The 27730-nt window shown below is 38.6% G+C and overlaps 2 protein-coding genes across 2 annotated transcripts in view; one reads left to right on the forward strand and one right to left on the reverse strand.

The window, feature by feature from the left end:
- Positions 1-27730, forward strand: part of chchd4b (coiled-coil-helix-coiled-coil-helix domain containing 4b) — a 616826-nt gene that overhangs the window by 154462 nt on the left and 434634 nt on the right. The gene's annotated exons all lie outside the window — the stretch shown is intronic.
- Positions 2223-27476, reverse strand: c1ql4b (complement component 1, q subcomponent-like 4b). The gene is made up of 3 exons (XM_079840483.1): positions 27236-27476; positions 25104-26657; positions 2223-3829 (listed from the first exon to the last, which is right to left on the reverse strand). Exons 2-3 carry the CDS (start codon positions 25644-25646, stop codon positions 3650-3652), a joined length of 723 nt encoding a protein of 240 aa, XP_079696609.1. The 5' UTR covers positions 25647-26657; positions 27236-27476; the 3' UTR covers positions 2223-3649.

A 27730-nucleotide genomic window follows, 5' to 3' on the forward strand; every position in this document is an offset into this window, starting at 1 on the left:
TTACCACGCACCAGCAAACGGTAAATCATTTTTAATGGTAATTGATAGTGAGCAGGAACCACATGTGTCTGTCAACATCCCGTAAATGCTATAACTCACGATGTTGTTGAACAGGATGCACTTGACCATCTCGAACTTTTCAAGTTCAAGTTCAAGTCCAGTCTTCACAGTCCACAGCAGTACCTAAAAGTATCCAATAGGTGCTGCTGTTGTCTAAAAGTAACGTTGTCATTCAATGCTGCGTTTGCTTAGTGCTGGTTGTTCGGTAAGTAGACTTGTGGCAAAGTAATTTTTCAAATATGAAGGTTGTGAAATAATTGGCTAATATTAACTCTACTTTAGTGCTGCAAGGATATTGCACATCGCCACGATAGATAGCCTAACCGACCTTCTCACCTGAGTTGCTTCAGCGGACCAACACCGCTCGTCAATGTCAAAATGTCAAAGGCGGGCTTTATGCTTCACGACGCGATTCTGTTAACGGTCACACAGCGTGAGATAAGATGTAGCTAAACTAGACAGCTGTTCTATGATAGAAGTTTCAAACGGCCGACAGAAATAATCAGTATGCATAGACTGTATCAAATTAAAGCTCAGCATTGGGAAGGGAAGATAAACAGGTCAATAAGTAGACTGAGAGAAGGGGATGGAGATGAGAGAGGAAGAGGAGGTTTGCATAGCCTACTGTACCCAGGATGAGATTAACATTATGGCAATGCACGTTATTACGAATTAACACAGACATGTTCTTTGCTAATAATTACAGTCCTCGAATGTGTGCTATTTCACCAATCACCAGCATGAGCACTGGGACTTTTCACCGTTTTGTGTCACTCTGTGTTTATGCAACTTGCATAATTACGCCAGTAGGTGGCGACAAGTGACTGTCTTTATAAGTGAGAAATTGAACCCTTAATTGAACCGATTAGTCCATAAACATGGATTAATTCAGGAAAGAAACAAGTTGCTGAAACTGATCTTTGATGCGCATACACATTGCTCATATGCCTCTTGACATAGAAGGATTGCATTGGCGTTTAATTGAACATCTATGCAAAATAATTCTTGAAACATTTCTCATTTAAGGCCATTCCCGTTTGGAATATGTGATTGTTTTGTCAACATTAAGCATACACTTTCTGCATTTTGTAGTGTGGCTCATTCATTGCAACATTTAAACTGATTCTCATGTTTAAGAATCTGTTATCTTGACAAATAATTTATGCCACTGCAAACAGACATGCTTTTAAACACCTTAAAATGCACATATGTAGATCAGGAAAATCAAAATTTTTCATTTCCCGAACCCCCATAAAATCCTGCGTACGGCACTGCTTGTGGCAGCATAGTTTACGCTCATATTCTGCCCATTTAATGGCTCAGTAAACATGCTTATCAAGATGATATCTTGTGACTTTTCCTAATGAGAACTGATTATAAACAATTGTCGCTTCACCTTTATGAAAAGTTCTAGAATCTCTCTCCCTCTCTCTCTCTATAAGTTTTCATGTTTGTGTCTATGCGTAGAGGATACGTTTGTGAGAATCTTTTGCCCTTTGGTGCTTTTTCAAATGATATCTTAATCTGTGATTGTGAGTCCTTGCTTACACGATACATTTGAGCTGTAGAGACTTGCAATGTCAGTTTAGATTGACAAACAGTGAAACTTTCTTCTTCCTAACCATGTTTATGTCAGAGTCATCATAATTTCAGAGGGTGTTGGTGTTGCCGTCTGCCAACATCTCTTTGACCTTTTTACTATTGTCCTTCAAAGGATGCCCAGCCATCTATCTCCCCTCATTACCAAGGAAAAGTGTCTGTGTCTGGGTGTGTATGCGAGCCTCACTGAATAGTAATCAACGCAGTCAATGGCTTCCTCACTAATTAGTGGAGTGTTTGTGTGTGAGAGAAGGAAAGAGAGTGTTTTTAGCAGCTCATTTTGTGTGATTTAAATAATTTTAACTGTATTTCTATCTGGCATGTTCTTTTTATAGGAGTATAGGAGCTCAATTTCAAATTGGGGGAGGCATTTATTGATTATGTGTTGGTTAGTTAAGTGGCTTTCCTGGCATCCAGTATTCACACACTCAACTGAAAAAAAAAACCCTAGCTAGATTATTAAATATCCAGTTTTAATTAAAAATTGAAGGCAATTAGTTGACAATTTAATGTGTGTTATACTCAGAAAGAAAGATTGACGCGAAAGTGTTTATTTTTTATTTACAGCATGTCTTTAACATGCCAGAATAAAAGTCTGCAATAATGATTAATTACACGACAGCAAGGCTTTACAACAGCAATCAATCTACAAGTCAAATATTTAGAAGCAAATTTCAAACACGTTTTATTTATATGGAGACACTTAAAAACGTATATATTTGCTGATACATGCACACACACACGCACGCACGCACACACACACACACACACACACACACACACACACACACACAGTTGGATGATTACAGATGGATCAGGTCACTTTTAAATGTTCAGTCCACTAACTGATCCTACAGGATGTTTTGTGCCATTATACAGAGAGTGAGTAATTTATATTTATCATCTATAATTTCACAATAGTCTCAAAAGTTCTCCAGTATAAACACTGTGTACATACTTAGTAGACATAGAGGTTAAAAACATACAGTTTTCATGCCATTGAATGCATACATCCTTTTGTTACGCACACACACACACACACACACACACACACACACACACACACACACACACACACACACGTTACACACAAACATACACATGATGTAAGAGGATGGGGATGCAAGTAAAATGCAACAAAATAATTATGTAATCCTTAAAGGTAGATTTCTTTTTTTGGGTCTCATGATATATGGATCTGGATGAGCTTTGCACACAAGATTTAAAATGGCATATTATAGTCTGACATTCTCTAAAATAAATATATCAAATTAATAAACATACTGTTCACCATTGGTGGGCTCAAAATAAAAAAAATCAAGCCCCAGTCTATATTTCAAGTTAATGCCTTAAAAAGTAGCAAATACACCATGACCACATCAAGAGGACTGTTAGCAATGCTTCAAAACTGACCTCTATTTACTTTCGTAATACACATTCATGGTGTTTTTGTGATTGATTCATCTGTGCACATTATTCCAAAGAAAAAGCATGTTTGTCTACGTAATCCTTCATTAAAACATAACTTGAAAAATGAGAAAAGTATTTTTTTAACCATTTGTTTGCTGTATATAGTTCATGAGTTGGTTACAATGAAACGTTTTTTGAACTATTAAATTTGTTTTACATGTTGTCATAGGCAGTTTTTTCCCCACTTTAAATTAAATATATTAAGCTTTTTTCACCTTTAGATTGTACACCTGTTACAGAGAAACCACATTTACAATCAATTGCCAATGGATAAAATCAATTCCCGGCCTTCTTTTTTCACATTAAAAATACTGTTTTCCTTAGAATGAAATCATACTTTAAGAGTAAAATAGGTTGTCAATGCTGATGACTTTATAGCTATAATCGGAAAGTATACTTTCAGTTTTAAAATTACTTTTACAATGTTTCCTCTTGATGTTATATAATGTTGTTTATCAATTATTAGTCTGATGTGATGGTGTTAAATATGTGATATTGTATTTGTGTTTTTGTATGTTTGTCAGTCAGGGTAGATGAGAAAGCCGCTGAATGTGCTGTATTTGTTGGTGTTTCCTCCATGCACTTTTCCGCCATCCAGCTGCACACAGACCTCATCTCCCACATCTAAATGTAGGATCACACTGTTAGAGGCGTAGTCATAATTCTGATCTGCGTCCTGAGCGATCGCACTGGCCCTCACCTGAGAGAGAGAAAGAGAGAGAAAATGGTTTTAATGTTGGATAAAAGGAACAATTATCAGGAGGATAAAGTGTTCGATGAATTTCATCTTTTCATCACACAAACCTAATGTATTTGTATGGCTTTAAAATACAATATAGCACACAAGTAATATGGAGTGCACTTATGTCACTTTTGTTTTTAAAAGGTTAGTTCACCCAAAACTGAAAATTATCCCATAATTTACTCACCCTCAAGCCATGTATATGACTTTCTTCTTTCAGTCAAACAGTTATATTAAAAATGATCCTGGCTCTTCCAAGGTTTATGATGGGAGTGAATAGTACCTGAGATTTTAAAGGTCCAAAAAGCACATCTATCCATCATAAAAGTAATCCATACGGCTTCATGGGATTAATTAAGGCCACCAATTGTGCAAGTTATCCCACTTAAAAAGATGAGAGAGGCCTGTAATTTTCATCAAAGGTACACTTCAACTATGAGAGACATAATGAGAAAAAAAATCCAGAAAGTCACATTTAATTAAAGAATTTATTTGCAAATTATGGTGGAAAATAAGTATTTGGTCAATAACAAAAGTTAATCTCAATACTTTGTTATATACCCTTTGTTGGCAATGACAGAGGTCAAATGTTTTCTGTAAGTCTCCACAAGGTTTTTACACACTGTTGCTGGTAGTTTGACCCATACCTCCATGCAGATCTCCTCTAGAGCAGTGATGTTTTGGGGCTGTTGCTGGGCAACACAGATTTTCAACTCCCTCCAAAGATTTTCTATGGGGTTGAGATCTGGAGACTGGCTAGGCCACTCCAGGACCTTCACTCCAGTTTTCTTATGAAGCCACTCCTTCATTGCCTGGGCGGTGTGTTTGGGATCATTGTCATGCTGAAAGACCCAGCCACGTTTCATCTTCAATGCCCTTGCTGATGGAAGGAGGTTTTTACTCAAAATATCACGATACATGGCCCCATTCATTCTTTCCTTTACACGGATCAGTCATCATGGTCCCTTTGCAGAAAAACAGCCCCCATGCTTCACAGTAAGTATGGTGTTCTTTGGATGCAACTCAGCATTCTTTCTCCTCCAAACACGACAAGTTGGGTTTTTACCAAAAAGTTCTATTTTGGTTTTATCTGACCATATGACATTCTCCCAATCCTCTTCTGGATCATCCAAATACTCTCTAGCAAACTAAAGGCGGGCCCGGACATGTACTGGCTTAAGCAAGGGGACACGTCTGGTGCTCAGCGTAGTGTGTTACTGAAGCCTTCGTTACTTTGGTCCCAGCTCTCTGCAGGTCATTTACTAGGTCCCCCCGTGTGGTTCTGGAATTTTTGCTCACCGTTCTTGTGATCATTTTGAGATCTTGCATGGAGCCCCAGATCAAGGGAGATTATCAGTGGTCTTGTATGTCTTCCATTTTCTAATGATTGCTCCCACAGTTGATTTCTTCACACCAAGCTGCTTGCAGATTCAGTCTTCCCAGCCTGATGCAGGTCTACAATTTTGTTTCTGGTGTCCTTTGACAGCTCTTTGGTCTTGGCCATAGTGGAGTTTGGATTCTGACTGTTTGAGGTTGTGGACAGGTGTCTTTTATACTGATAACGAGTTCAAACAGGTGCCTTTATACAGGTAACGAGTGGAGGACAGAGGAGCCTCTTAAAGAAGAAGTTACAGGTCTGTGAGAGCCAGAAATCTTGCTTTTTTGTAGGTGACCAAATACTTATTTTCCACCATAATTTGCAAAAAAAATCTTTAAAAATCAGACAATGTGATTTTCTGGATTTTTTTTCTCATTCTCATAGTTGAAGTGTACCTATGATGAAAATTACAGGCCTCTCTCATTTTTTTTAAGTGGGAGAACTTGCACAATTGGTGCATGACTAAATACTTTTTTAACCCCACTGTATAAAGCTCGGAAGAGCCAGGATCTTTTTTAAATATAACTCCAATTGTGTTTGTCTGAAAGAAGAAAACACCTGGCTTGAGGGTGAGTAAATTTAAATTATGGGATAATTGTCATTTTTAGGTGATCTAACCCTTTATGTTCAAAAGCTTCACTTTATAATATCACAACAGTCTACAACTTCCTAGTATGCAGTTGCCTTTAAATCCTTTAATCTCTTTGGAAACATGGCACGCTTTCTCTGTAATAACAGTCTTTCCCTCCTGTCTTATGATTTCTCGTTTCCTCCCTAAGTAGGATATACAGGAAAGACAGAGAGAACAAAAGACCTAGACAGACCAAGGTCCAAGGGAATAAGGCTTATTGATCTGTGTGTTGCTTGTGTGTGGTGTGTAATTTACTGGAAAGGCTGTTAAACACTGGTCTTCAGTGCACACATTTGTTAAATTGTTAATGTAATTTGTCTTTTGCTTTGGCAATATTGAACTACAGTCAATTTTCTACAGTAGTTGCATATGCAAAGAGAAAAACATACAAGTGGTGGAAGGCAAACTGACACATGTTTTTTTTTTTTTTTTTGAACGTCAACATTAAAAGCAACACATTTGTCTTGAACCATTCAGGTCAAAACACTGATTAATGCCTATAAAGCTTCAACCAAAGCCTAATTTTTGCTCTGCTAATTAATGCATGATCTTAGTTTATGTAAGAACCCAAGCTTAATTAATGTTTCCAGTTATATGTTTAATTAATGAGTAGTAATTCAGATTAATTTAGCCTACTTCTCACTGCATACCATCAAGCTCTGCTACCATAAAATTTTAATTCTAGATTATCCATTATTGTACTTTTTAATAATGTTTTTCAAATGTATTTCAGTCGCGTCTTCAAGTGATCGACATTTTCTTGAGTTGTGCTTAATTCTTCTCACATCTACTCATTAATTATCCCTGTCTTTCCCCTCATCTTTCTTTTCCCACCACCTCTTCCCCCGTATCTGTTCATTCCATGCACCATCTATCCATCTTTTTCTGCGGGAATCGTAATAAAATGCAGGTCACGCGCGTGTCTCCACTGCGCGTCTCGTGTTGGCGCGTGTCCCTGTCCAGTCTAAATCGGATTGATTAACGGCGCGAGGTGGCAGCTCCCGCGGGAGGCCTGGGGCTGCGTCGGGGCCTCGCTGGCTCGGTAATTGCCCGGCGCTGTGGCTCGGCTGTTGCTCCTAATGGGGCCCACTCCTCAATAACTCCACTGTATCACAATAAACGGAGCTTCGCACCGACCACTGGTCAAATGGAGTCACCAAGTATTAGCTCTCTCTCTCTCTCTCTCTCTCTCTCTCTCTCTCTCTCTCACGTGGTGCATGTTGGGAGTTTGTGGGTGAGAGTGGTGCTGGGTGAGACCTAAGCTGTGTTTTTTTCTACATAGTCTTTATTACGGGGATTTTGTTTTCTCTTATTTTCTGCATGGTTTAAAATTTAGTTTTTTGACTTAGTTTTTGCGGGTATTGCGCAGGGAGAGATGGCGTCTCATGAGGAGGTGCCGTTTTTGTCCTTGCGCAATGGCTTCAGGTGTGTGCCCGAGGATGGCGTCACAGTGGAAGACGTGCTTATTTCGGCTGGAGGGGAAGTGGGACACGAGAATATAGTGTCTGCTTCTCGTATGAATAAAGCAGTAGTAGTGTTTTTGAAAGAACACAATTTTGTCAATCGTTTAATCGAGAATGGTCTCGTTATAAATGAAAACTTTGTTCAGGTTACCCCGCTATACGCTCCGACAGTTAAAATCACGGTATCGAATGTTCCACCTTTCATTCCGGATGAAGCGTTGGAACGGGAATTAGTACGTTTTGGCAAATTTGCCAGTGGTTTTAAAACAATCACGTTAGGCTGTAAACACCCGTCTTTGAAACACGTCACATCTTTTAGAAGACAGGTGTTTATGTTTTTAGACTCCCCCGAAAACACGCTGGACGTTTCATTCCGAGTACGACACGAAGGCAAAACTTATATGGTGTACGCAAGCACTGGCAGTTTAAGGTGCTTTGATTGCGGCGATTTAGGGCATAAAAAGTTCGCATGCCCTCACAGAGAGCGCGCGCCAGAGGATAGGCAAAGGCCCACTGTCTCAGGAGAGGGAGATGCGGTGGAGCTGGAGCGCGCTGCTCAAGAAGAACACGCAGGTCCGGCAGAGGTGAGCGTTTCTGGTGCGGCGCCGTCCGCTATTGAACTACATGATAATGCTGTGACAGATATTAATGTGCATGAAGGTCAGCAAAATGAAAATACTGCAAATACTGTTCGAAATATCAATGCTGAGGAGCAGCAAGATGATGGTGTGGAAATTGCAGGGCCAAGCAGGTGTGAGTCTGTTAGGTCGGCTATAAGGAAGAGAGAGTTGTGTTTGAGTAATAATGGTAGTGCAGTAGATGACGATGCGTCTGACGAAAATGTTTCTCTTCTTGATTATGAATGTGACTCCCAAGGAGGGTCTGTATGTGGATGTGAGGGCGATTCTCAAGATATGTCCATCAAAGATCCCTCTTTGTATACTTTAGATGAAATTAATGGGTTTCTTGATGAAACATTTGGGAAACAAGTCAACATTAAAGAATTTTTTCCTGATGTTGGAAAATTTGAGAGGTCAGTGGCGGTTCTTCAAAAGACTGTAAATCTTGATCAGCTGAGTGAAAAGAAACGTTTTCGTCTAAAAAAACACGTTACAGTTATTAGAAAATGTAAAATGGTGGATAAAAAGAAGAGGCTAAAAGCATTTTTGTAAACGATTAGCCATGCATCACGCGGTGTTCTTCTCTTTTTTTCTTCTGGTTTCTTCTGCCGTTGTTTTTTTTTTCTTTCCTCCCTAAACTTATACATGGATCTTTTGAGGGTGGGTTCATTAAATATTAATGGAGGGAGGGATAGTCATAAACGAGGTTTGGTGTCTGAAATCATGAAAAATAAAAAGTTGCATGTCATTTTATTGCAAGAAACACATAGTGATATGGATAACGAAATAGAGTGGGGAATGTGGTGGAAAGGTCAACATGTACTTAGCCATGGTACAAATCTGAGCGCTGGAGTTGCTCTTCTTTTTTCTCCAGATATAAAAGTTAGCATTGAAAAAACTGAGGAATTTGTAAAAGGTCGCCTGGTTCTTGTCAAAACTATTATTGAAGGGATGACCATTTATTTTATAAATGTTTATGCACCAAATGTGGGAAATGAGCGATTACAGTTGTTTAGAATGCTATCTAATGTCCTAAAACAAGATTTTAGTGATGGAGACATCATCATTGGTGGGGACTGGAATTGTACAGAATGTTTTAATGTTGACCGTAATAATGTAGAGCCTCACATGCTTTCATCCAACTATTTGTCAAGATTGGTGAAAGAGGCCGAACTTTTAGACATGTGGAGAATCAAGCATCCGGTAGATAAACAATATACATGGATTAAAATTTCTGACAATAGAGTAAGTGCTGCTCGCTTAGACAGAATTTATGTTTCAAAAAATTTTAATAACAGGATTATTGATTGTTTTATTACTCCTGTAGGTTTTTCTGATCACCATCTGGTATATATTTCAGTAAATATGGCACAATTTCCAAGAAAATCTTCTTATTGGCATTTTAATGCTAAACTGTTACAGGATGCTTTATTTTCCGAACATTTTGTGGTTTTTTGGAATCATTGGAAGGGGAAGAAAAATGATTTTGAAAATTTAAAACAATGGTGGGAGGTTGGAAAAACTCAGATAAAACTATCCTGTCAACAGTACACTGCATATTGTACGACTATTCAACGAGAAACAGTGCAAGCTCTGGAAAGAGATATAGAGTCTATAGAGTCAGAAATGATAAGAAGACATGACCCAGTTTTTATCAACACCTTACAACAGAAAAAGAAAAAGCTAAGTTTTCATTTGAATGAGAGGGTGAAAGCAGCTTTGGTGAGGTCACGGTTTACATCAGTTACTGAGATGGATGCCCCAAGTGCCTATTTTTTTAATTTAGAGCGTTCAGTGGCACAGTCTAAGCAGATGACATGTTTACGTCTTCCAGATGGGAAGATGACAAATGACATTATAGAAATGCGTCGTCATGCTGTTGGTTTTTATTCTTCTCTATACAAAGCTGATCATTGTAACTCTAGTTGTGAAGCCCAACTTATGCATGAACTTCCTCAAATAGACTCTGTTTCTAAGACTGCTTTGGACACACAAATTACTTTTCAAGAGCTCACTATTGCTGTTGGACAGTTGAAATCCGGACGCTCTCCTGGAATTGATGGGTTGACTTCTGATTTTTATAAACATTTTTGGAAGTATATTGGAATGGACCTTTATGAAGTTTTCTGTGAAAGTTATAAAGATGGCACTTTACCTGCTTCATGTCAACGTGCTGTATTGTCCCTATTACCTAAAAAGGGAGACTTGACTCTGTTAAAGAACTGGAGACCTGTTGCTTTATTAACAACAGAGTATAAAATCTTGTCTAAATGTTTGTCAAATAGGCTTAAGAAGTTTATACATTTGATAATTCATCAAGACCAAACCTATTGCATTCCGAAAAGATCTATAATGGATAATCTTTTTTTAGTGAGGGATACCTTGGATATCTGTAAAATGTTCAATGCAGAGGTTGGATTGATTGCTTTAGATCAAGAAAAGGCGTTTGATCGCGTTGATCATAACTATCTTTTTAATCTACTTGCTGCTTTTGGGTTTGGTCAGGATTTTATCAAATGGATACGTTTGTTGTACACTGGAGCTTCTTGTATGGTCAAGGTGGGGGGTGGCCTAAGTCGGCCTATTGTGGTTTCTAGGGGAATCAGACAAGGTTGTCCTCTATCAGGACAATTGTATAGCATTGCTATTGAGCCCTTACTTTCCAACATAAGAAAAACTCTAAATGGTTTGTTAATACCTACAATGCCTCAACATTTAAGAACTACTATTACTGCCTACGCTGATGATGTTACAGTGTTTGTCAATGACAATAATGATATAAAAGCTTTGTCTAGAGCACTTGAGCTGTATGAAGGGGCATCATCAGCTAAAGTAAACTGGGATAAGACTGAAGCTTTTTGGTCAGGTCAAAGAAATCTAGAAAATCTCCCACAACTACCAGGCAGTTTAAACTGGAATAGAGAAGGGCTGAAATTACTTGGTGTGTTTTTGGGATCAGAAGAGTTTCAGAAGAAAAATTGGGTGGGAGTTTTGGAGAGAGTGTGCACCCGATTGTCTAGATGGAACTGGTTGCTACCCCAGCTATCCTATAGGGGGAGAGTTCTAGTTGCCAATAACTTGATCGCTTCTGCGCTGTGGCATAAATTTATTGTGTTACAGCCCCCCGTTGGACTAGTTCAAGACATTCAAAGGATGCTGGTGAATTTTTTTTGGTCAGGACAGCATTGGGTTCGATCAGCTGTTCTTTTTTTACCAGTTCAAGAAGGGGGGCAAGGTCTTGTGGACATCAGATCAAGAATCATGGCCTTTCGTCTGCAAGCTGCTCAGAGACTGCTGTATAATGGTGGCATTGCTTGGTCCAACACTGCAGTTGCACTCTTGAGGAAAGCAGGCAACATGGGACTTGACAAATATCTCTTTTTATTGAACTTGAATGAATCAACTCTCACGGATTTGACTCCCTTCTACAGATCTGTGATGGAAGCATGGAAAGTTTTCTCTGTCTCAAGACCTGCTGGAATACATGCGGGTTTTTGGCTGATGGAAGAGCCATTGTTCCAGAACCCCTTCTTACCTTCTAGACACCTGTGTTCTGTTAATTTGTCATCACGGCTGATAGCTGTTGGATGTGTAAAACTTGGACACATTTTAAGCATCAGTTTGGAGATCTTGAGTGAGAGAACAGGCATAAAATCTGTTCGTTTTTTGAAACAAGTTATTGATGAAGTACTTGGAGAACTGAACTATGATCAGATACTTTTTATCAACAACTCTAACCATATCAAAGAGTGGATGGCTGGACGTGACTATGATTTTCCATCCTTGATGATAGCTGCTGACGTAAGGGGATGGCATGAGGAGGAAAATCTCATATTGTCTTTCAAAACTCCTCAGCTGGAAACTTTTGAGTCTGTGGGGAAAAAAGCTCTGTATGTGACTTGTGTGAAAGTGACCAATACACATCTTCTCTCCGGAGTAAAGTCATCTAAGTGGACTGATTTCTTTGGAGTAGATATCTCCCCCAAAGGTAGCTGGCGGTCACTGTATAAAAGTCCCATTGATAAACGGACTGGTGATTTACAATGGAGGATTGTACACAGTGCAATAGCTACGAACAGACATGTGGTGCACCTCAATCCGAATGTAGAGGTGGGTTGTGTATTTTGTTCTGATAACGAAACTATTTTTCATCTATTTGTGCAATGTGTACGGTTGGGTAATTTATTCTCCTTTTTATCTCAGTGGGTATCATCTTTAGGTGAAGATTTATCTCCTCAATTGTTTATTTTTGGGCCAAAGTATTTCGTCAGTCGTAAACATGTTTTGGTTTTACTAAATTTTGTGTTTGGAACTGCCAAACTCACTATTTGGAAAACAAGGAAAAATAAGATGCTTGGGAAAGATACTTTAGATCCTTTGATGATGTTTAAGGGTTTGGTAGCATCAAGGCTTAGGATAGAATATGCATACTATAAATTGGTTGGGTGCTTACCAGTGTTTGTGAATACTTGGGCTATAAATGGAGTGTTATGCACAGTTAATGAAAATGATGATTTAATGTTGACTTTTTAAGTCTTTTTTTTTTTTTTTTTTTTTTTTTTTTTTTTTTTTTTTTTTTTCGTAATTGAGACTTTGTAATGCAGATTGTTAGTGGTAACACAGACTGGGTTTTACCTATGTTGTAAATAAAGGTGATTTTCAATCTCTCTCTCTCTCTCTCTCTCTCTCTCTCTCTCTCTCTCTCTCTGTGTGTGAGCGCATGTGCGGAGTGACTGGGAGGAGCGCGTGAGTGTTTGAGCGTGTGGCGGCGTTTTTGAGTGAGTTTTTTTTCCTTTTTCCCTTTTCCTCTAATAATTTAGTTTAATTTAGATTGTAGTTTATTTAAAGCTGTTGGGGATTGTGAAAAATGTCGGCAGATTCTGATGGGTTTGCTAATTTAACTGCCCGGAACGGCTGTAAATGTATTCCTGATGGATCTATCACAGTTGAAGACTGCTTGACTGCTATTAGTAGTGAAATAGGTGCTCGGAACATACTGTCAGCATCTAGAATGAATAAAGCTGTCGTTGTGTTTTTGAAAGAAGAGTCTATGGTTCATCATTTAGTAGAAGTTGGCTTAGCTGTTGGTGATGCTTTTCTGCCTGTTTTACCGCTGTCGAGTCCTTCTAAAAAGGTAATTCTTTCTAATGTGCCTCCGTTCATCTCCAATGACTCACTTGAGCGATTACTTGGCCGCTATGGTAAAATATTGATGCCGATTAAAATGATTCCCCTTGGGGTTAAAAATCCTGATTTGAAGCATGTGATGTCCTTCCGGCGTCAAACGTTCATGATTTTGAATGTCGAGTTTCAAAACTTAGACGTTTCAGTGAAATTGACTTTGTTAGGTAAAGATTATACAATTTTTATCAGCACGGATTCAATGAAATGTTTCTCTTGTGGGATTTTTGGTCACACAAAAAAGAAATGCCCATCTAATAAGGTGGCTAAACAAAATGAGATGGAACCTAATATTTCTTCGGAGATAGCGGCTACTACCCCGGTAAATAATAATCAGGATTCAGGCAATAAAACTGATGAGCGCGCTGTGTCGGATTCTTTGTCTAAAGATGAAGAATATCCGGAAGAGCACGCAACGAAAAGTTGTGCTAAAGAGGGGGAAAATTGTTCGGTGAATGTTAGTGAACTTGATAATATCAGCAGTGAGACTAGCGATGCATTAGAGATCGCTGTTGCGGGAACCGGCGATCCAGAGCGCGCGGCCGAGCCAGGTGAGCTCGCGGGAACCGGCGATCCAGAACGCGCGGCCGAGCCAGGTGAGCTCGCGGGAACCGGCGATCCAGAGCGCACGGCCGAGCCAGGTGAGCTCGCGGGAACCGGCGATCCAGAGCGCGCGGCCGAGCCAGGTGAGCTCGCGGGAACCGGCGATCCAGAGCGCGCGGCCGAGCCAGGTGAGCTCGCGGGAACCGGAGAGTCGCAGGACTCGCACGCACCTGCTGGCCTGACACAGAGTGAGGTGGCTCAGCTCACCGAGAGAGGTGAGACTCAGTCCATAGATATGGATTCTGATAGCGAGGAATCTGATATTGTAGATTATTACACGGATTTCAGTTCACAGGGAAGTAATGTGGAAAAGAAAAGTAGCCTTCAAATGAAGCCTCCTTATTATACGGTGCAGCAAATTAATGATTTTCTTGACAGCACTTTTAATCAGCGAAGACCAAAATTAGAAAAGTATTTTTCTGATATGCAGCTTTTTGTTGATTCTTGTGTTTTGGCTATGAGAAAAGCTTCATTGGAGGAGCTTGATCAGCCAAAACGATATAGACTCAAGAAACATGTGAGCGCAGTTAAAAAAAGATTAGAAGTTAGAAAATATTAATAGGGCCATGTTTATTAACAGGGTGATATTTTGGGCGGTTTTTTGCTTTTTCTTTTCTTTCCTTATGACAACCTTAAGTATTGGGACCTTTAATATCAATGGTTGTCGGGGTATGGAAAAGAGAGCAGCTTTATTTGATTATTTGCGCTTAAAGAAGGCAGATGTGATTTTATTACAGGAAACGCATACAGATCAGCAGAATGAGAGACAGTGGATTGGTGATTGGAAAGGCAATGTTTTTTTAAGTCATGGAACAAACCTCAGTGCAGGTGTTGCCATCCTTTTTTCCCCAAGTGTCAGTAGTCAAGCAGACATGGTTGAGGTAGTGCCTGGTCGGATTCTGAGAGCTGATATTGCCTTGGGTGATACACATTTTTCTTTCTTTAATGTGTATGCCCCAAATGTTGGTCAAGAACGTATCATGTTTTTCGGAATACTTTCTAAGGCATTATCAAAGTGTCCTCAGGGAAATATTATTGTACTTGGTGGTGATTTTAATTGTACTGTTAATTCAGACCTAGACAGGAATCATGATGAACCTCACCCTTCTTCTGCTGAGAGTTTAAGGAAATTAATTAATGATCACAATTTAGTTGATTTGTGGAGGGAGGCCTTTCCTGGGGTCAGACAGTATACATGGCTAAAAGCTAATTCCAATAATATGTCAGGAGCTAGACTTGACCGTTTCTATGTTGTAAAAAGCAATAGGAGTAGGTTTTTTTAGTAGCTCGATTTCGCCATCCTTTCTTTCTGATCATCACTATTTATCTATTGTAGTTTCGGTCTCATTTTCTGGATTCTCTAAATCACATTGGCACTTTAATAATAGATTATTGCAGGACTGCACTTTTATTCACTCTTTTAATCTTTTCTGGAAAACTTGGAGAGAGGAGAGATGCCGTTTTCAGTCGTTGAGTCAATGGTGGGACATTGGTAAAGCACAAATTAAGTCTTTTTGCCAACAGTACACTGCACATAGTACTACAGCCCTTAAAGAAAAAATGAAGATTCTTGAGCAAGACATCCTTGGGCAAAGCAGTGACTCTACCCACAATAATTCATCTTCCATTGACTCTGTTGCAAGAGATAAGCTCCTTTTAAAGAACTTATTGGAGGAACGAGGAAAAATGGCACTTTTAAGGACCAGGTTTGCCCAGCTGAATGACATGGATGCTCCTACAGTTTTCTTTTTCGGACTTGAAAAAAAGTCAAGAGAACAGACATTTTTTCATCAATTGAAGATTCCATGTGGCAGAGTTACAACTGACCAACGGGACATTCAAAGTTATGCTCTTTCCTTTTATAAAGATTTATACTCCTCTGAAACATGTGACGGAGCAGCAACTGGTGAATTTTTAAGTGACTTATCTAAGCTATCTGAAGAGGAGCGTGATGACTTAGACAATTCTTTATCATTTGGAGAACTTTCACAAGCTGTTCAGGAGATGAGTGCTGGGAAATCACCCGGGTTGGATGGACTCTCAGCAGAATTTTACAAGTGTTTCTGGAATCTAATTGGACATGACCTTTATGATGTTTTTCTTGAATGCATTGATCAAGGGACTCTTCCTTTGAGTTGTCGAAGGGCAGTTTTGACATTAATCCCAAAAAAGGGTGATCTTGGGTGTCTAAAGAACTGGCGCCCGGTATCATTGATCTGTGCTGATTTCAAGATTTTATCTAAGGCATTGACTAATAGACTTAAAACATATATGGCATCTGTCATTCATAAAGACCAAACATTCTGTGTGCCCAAGAGATCCATATTTGATAACCTTTTTTTTCTGAGAGACATTATTACAGTTGCAAAAATGCACAATATGGACATTGGTCTTCTTTCATTGGATCAAGAAAAGGCGTTTGACAGGGTGGATCATCAATATTTATTTAAGACCCTGGAAGCCTTTGGTTTTGGTCCTTATTTTGTTTCTCTCATTAAATTGTTATACAATGAAATTTACAGTATGTTAAGACTGAATGGCTCATTAACTAGGCCTTTTTCTGTAACCAGGGGGATAAGGCAAGGGTGCCCTCTTTCAGGGCTTCTGTATGCCATTTCTATTGAGCCTCTCCTGGTTTCACTTAGGAGGCAACTACGTGGTGTTAATGTTCCCAGTTTCCCCAATGCAGATCCAGTTAAATTAACAGCTTACGCAGATGACATAACAATAGTTATAAAAGACTCTGAAGATGTTTCAAGACTGATATCTTCTTTAGATAGATTTCAGCAAGCTTCATCTGCCTGTATTAACTGGGGGAAATGTGCATCTTTGCTGTTGGGAGACTGGCGATCTGTAGGACCTCCTCAGCTGCCACAGCAATGCAGATGGGCCCGAGATGGTTTTAAAGTACTTGGTCTTTATTTTGGGACTAAAAGTTACACCGAAAAGAACTGGGAAGGGCTATCTGATCGGGTGATCTGTAGAATTCATAAGTGGCGATGGATTCTTCCACAGCTCTCCTTTAGAGGGAGATGTTTGGTTATTAATAACTTGGCAGCGTCAATGCTATGGCATAAATGCACTGTTCTGGATCCTCCTAAAGAATTAATTGTTGGAGTTCAAAAGGCATTTGTAAAGTTTTTTTGGGACGGTTGCCATTGGCTTCCTCCAGGTGTCCTTTATCTTCCTGTGGCAGAGGGAGGGCAGGGGTTAATACACATAGAATCCAAAATTATGGCAATGAGGCTGCATACATTGCAGAAACTCCTGTATTCTTCAGATCAAGTGCCTTGGGTTGTTTTTGGTCTGTATATACTCAAGAGTGTTGGAGGAATTGGTCTTGACAAACAGTTGTTCTTAATGCAGAAATCCTTTGTGGAGAAGACACATTTTTTGCCTTTCAGTTTTTATGAATCAGTGTTCAAATCATGGGATTGTTTTAAACTGTTAAGACAGGAGGATGAGCATTATGGTATTGCAGAACCTCTTTTTTTTAATCCCCTTTTTGAAATGCCATCTACTGTATCATCATCTATAATTGCCAAATCTTTGAATGCTGGCATTACTAAAGTTATTGACTTGATTGATTTAACGAAAGGACAGTGGCGAACTGCACAGGAACTAGCTGACCAAATTGGGATAACTTCGGTTAGAATTGTGGAGGGATTAATTAGGAATTTTAAGATTTCTTTCCCTACGACGCTGAATTCTTTTATTAACAATGTTCTTTTGAATGGTTTTATTTCTCAGACATTTCCTGAGTTTAAGGTTGTTCTTAAAGACTGTGAGTTTGATGAGGATATAAGTCTAACAAACATTCTGAAAGGTTATGGGGATTTGGTGTTTCATTGTATTGAGAAAAAAAAGTTATATCATGGTTGTGTTAAATCTGTACATTATGGACAATTGAAACATAGACCGGACACTAAATGGAGGTCTTGGCTGTCTATTTCTGATGAGGTATGTCCATCCTGGAGATTACTGTACAAACCTCCTATCTCAAAGAGATGTGGGGACCTTCAGTGGAGGTTACTGCATTGCATTGTTGCCTCAAACTCTTTTATTTCAAAGCTTAATGAGACCGTTTTGCCAATATGTCCTTTTTGTAATGCACTTGATACTGTTTTTCATATGTTTAGTGAGTGTTTCAGACTCTGCTCATTGTTTGAACTATTGGAGAAGATTATTGTTAAATTGGGTTTCTCATATACTAATAGTCTATTTATATTGGGTTGCCGATATAAGAGGTCTTTGCAACAACAGTGTACACTTGCCAATTTTTTAATAGGGCAAGCTAAACTAGCCATTTTTAAGACACATCAGTGTAAAAATGCTGGTGAGGATGTAAATATGGTGACCCTTTTTAAGTCTCTAGTGAAGTCAAGAGTGGTCATTGAATATACTTATTATCAGCATACTAACAATGTTCTGTATTTTGAATGGAGATGGGGTGTTGGAGGGGCTTTGGTGACTATAAGCGAAACAGGGAATCTGGTATTTAATTGGTAATATGTAATGTTATTTTAATTTTTTTGTTTGTTTTTGTTTTGTTAATTTTATAATGTTTGTAAATTAAAGAGGTTTTAAAAGTCAAAAGTCTCTCTCTCTCTCTCTCTCTCTCTCTCTCTCTCTCTCTCTCTCTCTCTCTCTCTCTCTCTCTCTCGCTGTGTGTATGAAATAGAGAGCTAGCTGCTAAATGTCTAAACGATATAGCTGTTGTGTTTTGTTAAAATGTGCACTGTGTTGTTTCCCCCCCCAGTGATTTAAACGTTCCCGTTATCAGATTAAATGCAGGTCCTCGGTTTAAACTATACAGACAGCTTCTGACAGAAAAGCGTGATGATAATGTAAACGTATCCGTTAAATTAATTCAAGAACCAAATAAAACACCCAACTGCAAGAAGTGAAGTAATACACAGAAATACACACAACTTATTGGTTGTGAACTTAATTTATTTGATTTGGCTGTGAACGTAATTTATTTTGACTTTCATGAAAGCCAATAAAATAAACCAAACATGACACATGGCTACAGCAACTTGCAAATTTATTTCCATTTTTCAAGAGTTTATTTGTTTAAAATAATGTTACTTTGGATTGTATTTGTTTGGCAATTCATAAAAGCGCCAAATGTATTTAAGGCAGTTCATTTCTGTAAAAAGCCTGTGGACTAGCTGTGCTATGTTCATAAAGTTTTGTGACTAAGTAAATTTCGTATCATCAAGTGATAATGATAATGTTAACAACCATAATACGTGTAGAATGTCAGTGCTCTCAAATATAGAGGGCATGTAACAGTGTGTTACCTCAGAATATATAATGTTCTCTATTGCTAAAGGTTAACATTGTGATTTATGAATTCATGAATGAACCATTTATCTCCTGTAATTTTGTATTCATACAAATCCCCTGTTTCTGAGTAACATTTAATAGGCTAATTGGTTATATGACTGCAGGGCTCCTATGACTGATTTAGCTTGAAGTTGCGTTTCACTTATCTGATGCAAGTGTTTTTCATTGTACAGATTCATCTTGGTCAGAAACAAGACTGGAAAGAAAGAAAAGGGAACTGAGAGAGACCAGTTTTGTGACTATCAAAAGTGTATATAAAGAATCCATTCAGTTTTAATGGTCTTTCTTCTTTTCTATCTTTTTTATTCCTCTCTCTCTTTTATGTTGTCGGACAATATATACGTTTGTGCAAGTCTTTGTTGGAGATGAGTGAGCCAATGAGGGACACTGCTACATCCATGAGATAAAAAGCGATGAATGAAAAGAATGAATTTAATATAAGTACAAAATTGTTTCCTCCTAAACAGTTCAAACTAATTTACAATCATTTTCAAGCAACATCAATTCTTCTCTTTTCCCCCATCCTGCTTCAAGGTTAAAGTCTTCAGGTGTGTGTTTCTCAGTAAGTCCTTTAACTGGAAAAAGGGCTGTTCTTGAGAATAATGCCTTGCAGAAGCAGGTTCATGTATACGTGTTTTGTACAGTATGTCCTCTCCTGAATGGGCCTCTTATAAACACACACTGATGGTAATCTCAAGAGTTTGTTTGAGATCGACCTTTTGGCCATTCAAAGGGCAGTGAAAGCACAGGAAATGAAAAAAAAGAAAGATATGAAGAAGAAAACAGGGGCAGATAAAATGCAAATATACAGGGAAAACGAGTGTACAAGTGTCTAATGCAACAGCTGCAAAAGCCTGTCAAGGTACTGCGGGATTACCTCATTAACTATATTAATTAATTAATTGGAGGATGTAAACTCATTAGCTGCTTTGTAATTGACAGGATGTTCGAGGCTTTTCTAACAATTTCTCTGCATCACACCGTAATTACTGCTGCGCTACTCTGACGAGACCACAGAGAGGGAGAGGTTTTCGAAAGATGCAGGGAGGTGAAGTGCTACAGATGAACCTGAAGTAAAACGATAGTCATACAGTGGGATGAGGAGAGACATGTTTACATAGCCAAGAATCAATTACTGAATTAATTAATTGAATTTGTAATGAGAAGCAAATTGGCTGGGTATTCTGCTTGAGTGACATTAATTTGTGGATGTTGAGCTCCCTGCTGCACTCCTCATGATGCTGTTTTCGTTTCTTATTCAGCCCCATGCAATCTATTCCTGCCATGAGGAGCCAAACTTTAACTAATAAGTGGCATTTCATAAATACATTAATATTCAGAGTTCTCTAAAAATAAAACTAACTGCCATGATCTCGCTGCAGTTACAGGCATCAGATTTTGGCTTGTCTCAAAGTGTGTTGGAATCTACCTGTATTAGAAGAACATAGACTATGTTTGTAGTAACAGCTTGTGCAAGTCTATGACCTGCAATGAGGTCAGTAGTCCTTTCTCGTTCTCTCTCTCACATGCCCTCACTCTTTCTGTCGTTTTGCTCATCTATCTTACTTACACACTGATCTGATGCTGTCTGTGTCTCTGGCCTCGCAGTAACACTTTCTCCCGACCTCTCTGTCGGCTCTCCTCTGATTAGCCATCCATCTTCCTCTCCTCCGTTCATCTCTCTATCATCCCACACAATCTTACCGCCTCCCATAGTATGCCCTCTCATCTGGGTGGGCTCACACTTTTAGATGTCTCCTTTGCCTTTTTCGATTGCTATTTCAATTTAAAATAGTTGTGATAAATGTAGTGTAAATTTGTTTTTCACCTAAAAAAAAGAACAGTGAGTGTCAGAGAAAACATGGGTTTTCCAACATTTTGCACTTATTTACTCACCCTCGTGTTGTTCAAAGCCTATATATGGCTTTCTTTTTGCATTGTAAAAAATAAACAAAAAAAGGATATGGAAACGCTTTAGATTACAGCCCAGAAAGTACTGCGTAAGTAAAGAACATTTCCAGCGTTTATAGTGCAACTATAAAGTAAGTATGTGTAGGTATACAGAAAAAAATATTATATTTGGGGAATAAACGGGTAACTATCAGGAAAATTAACTAATTATTTATACTGTATTTGTTTAATTAGGGGGTAATTATCCATGTAGTTGTAGGGTAAGTATGAATCTGCAGGTTGTAAATTAAAGTGGTGTTTGTTCCCCTCTTGTTTCATGTTACAGGGTAAGTAGTAATATGCGGGCTGTAAATTAAAGTGGGGTTTGTTCCCCTCTTGTTTCATGTTAAAGGGTAAGTATTAATATGCAGGCTGTAAATTAAAGTGGTGCTTGTTCCCCTCTTGTTTCATGTAGTTACAGGGTAAGTATTAATATGCGGGCTGTAAATTAAAGTGGTGTTTGTTCCCCTCTTGTTTCATGTTACAGGGTAAGTATTAATATGCAGGCTGTAAATTAAAGTGGTGCTTGTTCCCCTCTTGTTTCATGTAGTTACAGGGTAAGTATTAATATGCAGGCTGTAAATTAAAGTGGTGTTTGTTCCCCTCTTGTTTCATTTTACAGGGTAAGTAGTAATATGCGGGCTGTCAATTAAAGTGGTGTTTGTTCCCCTCTTGTTTCATTTTACAGGGTAAGTATTAATATGCGGGCTGTCAATTAAAGTGGTGTTTGTTCCCCTCTTGTTTCATGTAGTTACAGGGTAAGTATTAATATGCGGGCTGTAAATTAAAGTGGTGTTTGTTCCCCTCTTGTTTCATGTTACAGGGTTAGTAGTAATATGCGGGCTGTAAATTAAAGTGGTGTTTGTTCCCCTCTTGTTTCATGTTACAGGGTTAGTAGTAATATGCGGGCTGTAAATTAAAGTGGTGTTTGTTCCCCTCTTGTTTCATGTTTCAGGGTTAGTAGTAATATGCGGGCTGTAAATTAAAGTGGGGTTTGTTCCCCTCTTGTTTCATGTAGTTACAGGGTAAGTATTAAGATGCGGGCTGTAAATTAAAGTGGTGTTTGTTCCCCTCTTGTTTCATGTAGTTACAGGGTAAGTATTAATATGCGGGCTGTAAATTAAAGTGGTGTTTGTTCCCCTTTTGTTTCATGTTACAGGGTTTGATCTGTTTTTGTCAATACAACATGGAACCCCATTGGTTGTCAATTGTATGGACAAAAACACTTTGGTGTTTCACAGAAGAAAGTAAGTTTGTAATTATGTAAGGGTGACAAAATCATGACATTTTCATTTTGGAGTGGAAAGTTGTAAAACCTGCCCATGTCACTGTTGTTTTAGGTGAGAAATAATATTTAAACTATATTTATTTAGCTATTTAACTCCTTTTTGGGTGTACTATCCCTTTCAGAGCAACTAAAACTCATGTTGGTTATGTGTATGTTTGTGAGAATGCTTTGAGAGGACCTTGAGATGGGTTAAATAATTTAGGCAAGGGGAGAGATAATTAATTCGAGGGCAGAGATTGGCTGAGTGGCAGAGTGTGGCTCTCTATGTGTGTTTATGTGTGGCCCTGGTGGAAAAGAGGGAATCTCATCTTAAAGACATGAATGATTTAACACAAGAGGAGATCACTGGAATGACAATATATGCAATACAACATGCATGCCATACACTGCCTAAGATTACTCTCCTCATCTTCTCACTTTCTGCATCTTGTTCTCCACTTAATGGAGGCTGTGTTGAATCCCCAAGCCTGGTTATGGGCCACAGCGCATCAGTTATTGTATATTCAGCAATAAAAATGTTTTTAGTATACGAGTAGCGGAGACAACCGCTCCTCTATGTCATGTAACAGATACACTGTTTTATCAGTCCACAACAGAATGAACAAATTCGATATTGTATGAATGTTGTTATTGTACAGTAAAGTCAATTCAGGTAACTTGATCTGCTATGACAAAAAGAGTCCCAATTTACTAGAAGTAAATTCTCTAATAAGATGTCTATCTCATCAGAACCTTAAAACATATTTTCATTGGTTAGCCAATGTATTTTAGTTCATTTAGTCATATTATAATATTAATGTAATATTTTTGTGTAAATAAACCATTTAATTTAGATTTGACCTGAAATTCATTTTTAAGGTTACCTAACAAAACATTTTTACAGTATATGACAAACATTAATTTGATGTTTGGTGCTGAGGTGTTTTTTTCTTTTTACTGTTGATTCTATGGAACCAATGTAAAAATTGATTTGTTTTTCATCAGTTTTTTAAAAGATGAATGTGAATATGAGATTGGTTTTACATGCAGAGCTTGTGCATTTGAATCAATCATTTTAGCTGAGATGGTTCATATTGAAATAACCAGTTCCAGCTCTTTATTTCGCAGATAGACTATTTGTATCAAAAAGCTGTGGATTTTTCTTTTGTGCTGGATCATGTATGATGTACAGACGTGGGGCATTAATGGCAGGTGTTATGTCATGTTAATGACAGTGTGATGAAGGGAAGCTGACAGGTTGCTACTGACTCATTAAAGGGTTTTCATCACTTCCTGTCAGATATATCTGTCACAAAACTGTGTGTGTGTGTGTGTGTGTGTGTGTGTGTGTGTGCGAGAAAGACAAAGACACAGTGTGTATGTAAACATATGTTGCCAGGGGAATTTTTATATCTCTTTGGATAATCCCCGCTTTCTGTTCCACTACTAAAAATCAAAACTGAGCGGTTGAGTTGAGAGCGCCTGAATCCCAGATCCGTGTCATGTTTCACCAGATGGAGAGGTTTTTTCTCTCCTTATTTTTTTCATTTATTCTAAATCCACGGGTCCTATGAGGGCTGTCTCCAGCTGTTGCGTTTCGTTCCACTCCAGAGAGAGACAAAGAGACAGCGTTTACTTGTTTATGTGTTACGAATGTCCTTTTTTCATTGGAAACTGTAAACCTATTGCTGTCTCTGACTCTGCAAAGTTTATTCTGAAAACAACAATGCTTTTTCTGTTAAACAGACCCAAATGGACTGCTCAAAACAAGACACATCTCGAATCACATTTAAACCCATTTGATATGTTATGCTCTTCAAGTCTTCATTTTCGTCCAAATCTGCACATTTTAATTGTTTTATAAGTTCCCATTGTCCTTTATCCCACTGTAGGTATATCTTCAGTAAGGCTTCAAGTGATAGGCAGACAAAATGACTGCTGAATAATTGAGCAGCTGCCTTACTGGATTCTATTTGAATGTTAAATGTATTCCTTAATCCTACCTCTGTGAATCTAATATTTGTTTGATATTTCAGTCAAATCAGACTCTTGTTTTTAATACAGTTCATTCACGTCTGACCTTTGTCAAGTTAAAGTACCTCTAAAAACTTAGTTAGCAAAGTCTACCTTTGTGAGTGAATCCAAAGGCTGTTTTCACTAGGGATATGCAAAACTAAGATTGAAGAATTTGCTCTCTTTCAATACATGAGTTGGAATTTGAATCGAATTGGTCATGGCCCGCAGAAACTTAAATTTGAATGACAAGAAGAGGAATTAACTGGATTGTAATTCAACACAGGTTTTCATTTTCTGGTAAAGGAAGACTTCTTTACTTTACACTGGTCACATCTATTTATCTATCAATCTATCTATCTAGTCTGATTATCTAATTCTGTTTATGTCAATACATGTCTGTCTATATATAATAATAATACATTTTATTTGTAACGCACTTTACATTAAACAAAATCTCAAAGTGCTACAGATTTAAAACAATAATAAAAAAAATAAAAGGAAAAAAAATATATATGTATATATATATATATATATATATATATATATATATATATATATATATATATATATATATATATATATATATATATATATATATATATATATAAAAGGCCTCAGTCCTCAGTTCAGCTTTGAATGACACACAATCCTTGACACACACACACACACACACACACACACACACACACACACACACACACACACACACACACACACACAGAGAGAGAGAAGAGAGAGAGAGAGAGAGAGTCATATGCACACATCTCCTACCTGTCCATTCTTCTTGAGGTCGGCCCACATGCTAGTTCCATCTCCGCCCCTCATGAGCACATGATAGGTGAAGAAGTAGATTCCAGGTAGAGGGCAGGTGAACTTGCCTGTGGTAGGCTCATAGTAATTCCCTACATTTGTCACCACATCATCAAACTTGAGTACTTCGCTCCCCTCATGCTGCTTGCGCAGACCAGCATAGAAGGCTATTTTGGGGCTGTAGAACGATGGGATGTATCCCCCTGGGCCTGGACCTGGAGGTCCAGGTGGACCTGGTTTTCCTGGTTCTCCAGGTGGCCCACGTGGGCCTGTGGGACCTGGTGGGCCTTGGTTTCCACGAAAACCGGACTTGCCTCCCCCTCTGCGTCCAGGGATGTCGTGAGGAGGAGGCGAAACAGGTGTTAATTCATTGGTGGGCGTTAAAGAGTCACAGACCATCTTACAGCTTCCAAGCATCTCATAATGCGTACCTCCGCCTCCAGAACCACCCAGTTTGGTGCTGTGGACCAATAGCGGAATAGCGACCAGTAGCACCAGTACCATGGCCACGCCCACTGCCGCGCCAATAACGCGCTTCCTGCGGCTGAGGCGTGAGGCAGCAATAGAGAGGAAGTCCTCCTCCCCTTTAGAAGAAACAGGCCCGGCCAGAATGAACTCTGGGAAGGAAAAGGGACTAAGGTAAGACGGAAAAGTTAACGAGGGAGTCCGATACGATGAAACGTGCCTTCTGTCTCAGAAATAAACTAAAAAAGAAATAGTTTTTCGATATGAAAAATCCACCTTCAGGAACAATTGAATCAAGTGTCCTATATGGAACGATGTCTTAAAGGATGTTTGTGCTCATTCCCTTTTAAAAGTTTCAGTCTCTGTTTGACCTTTTTGCTTGTATTCACTACATTAAAATCATAACAGCCGGTCCTCTAACCAGTACCTGCTCGTCTGAGTGACACACATTGGACCCAGTTATCGCTATAAACAGCAATTCTGGATGATCCAGTAGGTTTATATTGTCATATATATTGCTTGTCTGATATAAGCAACATGAGGGATTTGGTGTCTCAGAATTTTTGTCCGTGGATGGAGATTCTATCAGGTGATGTGGATGTGTATTTCTCAGGGGTTGCTGTGTGGTGGTTTTGTCTCCTTATAGATTGGTGGCGTGACAGCGGTGTGGCTCATTTTTCCATGAGAAGTTCAAGAAGCGTTCTGGAGAATTCCCAGATAAGTCCATATCCACTGCAGCATTTAAACAAACTCTGCCCCTCCTCTCACAGAAGATAGCTGTGATTGTGATTCAAATTGATCAAAAACAATCCATGTTAAATATTATTTAGTCTTTTTGTGACAATCTTAAACCTTCAAATGCTAAGGTTTAAGTGCTTCGCTTGCAAACGTCTTACAAGCCTGATGGTAAATGGATTGTAAGATATAATTTTAAATCAGGCTCACAGCACTCGGGTTGATTTTCAATTCCTGCTGGTCTTCATCAAACTTCAGCTGAGTAACATTCAGGTCCCAAGATCAACCACCTCTGACATCTTGACATGTTTCTCACTGAGTTGAAACATAAAAAGAGCTAAATTAGATGAACTAGAAAACCTACGAGAGAATTTAAGAGCTCCCAAAAGATTCACTGATGCTTATTACAATTGTCCAAAAAGGTTATTTATTTCTGTTCAATACTGAGCATTTTACAGTAAAAACAGGCACAATTTATGCACAAGACATTTTTGTGACTTACATTAATACTTTTAATAGTCATTACTATTTAACTGAATGTAACTAAATCATGCCATCAGAGTTTGCAGATACATTAGCCTACTACATATACACATTACCTCTCCAAAACTACAAACAGTAGCCTAATAATCACATATTTCTTCATTTAAATAAATAGATAACAATCAATGTTGTGTCAGCTATTTGTTTCCAGGTCTTGCCCATTTACACTCAAATGTCACTTTAAACGTCTGAATGGTAAACCAACTATTTGTTTCCTGAAATCATTTTTTTCGATTTCTAATGCAAATTAAAAGGCAAATTCATGAGAAATTATATATATAATTGCATACTAAAAGTTTATAAAAAAATTTCTCAAGAACAAATGCCAACTGTAAAACAATTCTGCCTACCTTATAAGTTTCCAGAGAATATGAAAATTGACCAGTAACTCCGCACGACACAGCGCAGCCCCTCTTCTCTCCTCCAGCTCAGAATATGTCAGAGAGTCTCGCGCCTTCGGGTTTTTCTTTAACGGTCACTCTGCTCTGACCGTGGTCAGCTTGAAATATTTCTCGTCTTCTCCTTTTGTGCGTCTTCAAGTCAGTTCACTTTAAACACGCCTACTTCTATCGTTTAATGTCTCCGGGAATCATCAAACTGCTACTGGCACTTGTCAAATATTAGTAAGTAACCAAATTAGCTACTATTTAAAAGTCGAATATGGCAATTTCTTTGTTAAGATATCATTAAGAAGCAACAGTTTCGCACTTGTTAGATTTCTATGAGGAAAAGGCGCTTCCACCCGCGGGATGTCTTGTCTCGCGCTCCCCCCGCCCTCCATACAATTACGCGCTCGCGCTCACTCGCACCAGTCTCCGCAGATCAAGAAATCGATTTCCCGAGGA

The sequence above is a fragment of the Gobio gobio genome, assembly GCF_949357685.1.
Source record: "Gobio gobio genome assembly, chromosome: 17".
Lineage (NCBI taxonomy): Eukaryota > Metazoa > Chordata > Actinopteri > Cypriniformes > Gobionidae > Gobio > Gobio gobio.

What these genes read in the sequence shown, in the direction of transcription:
- c1ql4b (XM_079840483.1), bottom strand. Translation starts at nt 25,646, where the DNA reads ATGGTACTGGTGCTACTGGTCGCTATTCCGCTATTGGTCCACAGCACC. An exon ending in ACCTCAAGAAGAATGGACAG is followed by an intron (nt 3,830 to 25,103) that starts GTAGGAGATGTG and finishes TCTCTCTCTCAG; the next exon opens with GTGAGGGCCAGTGCGATCGC.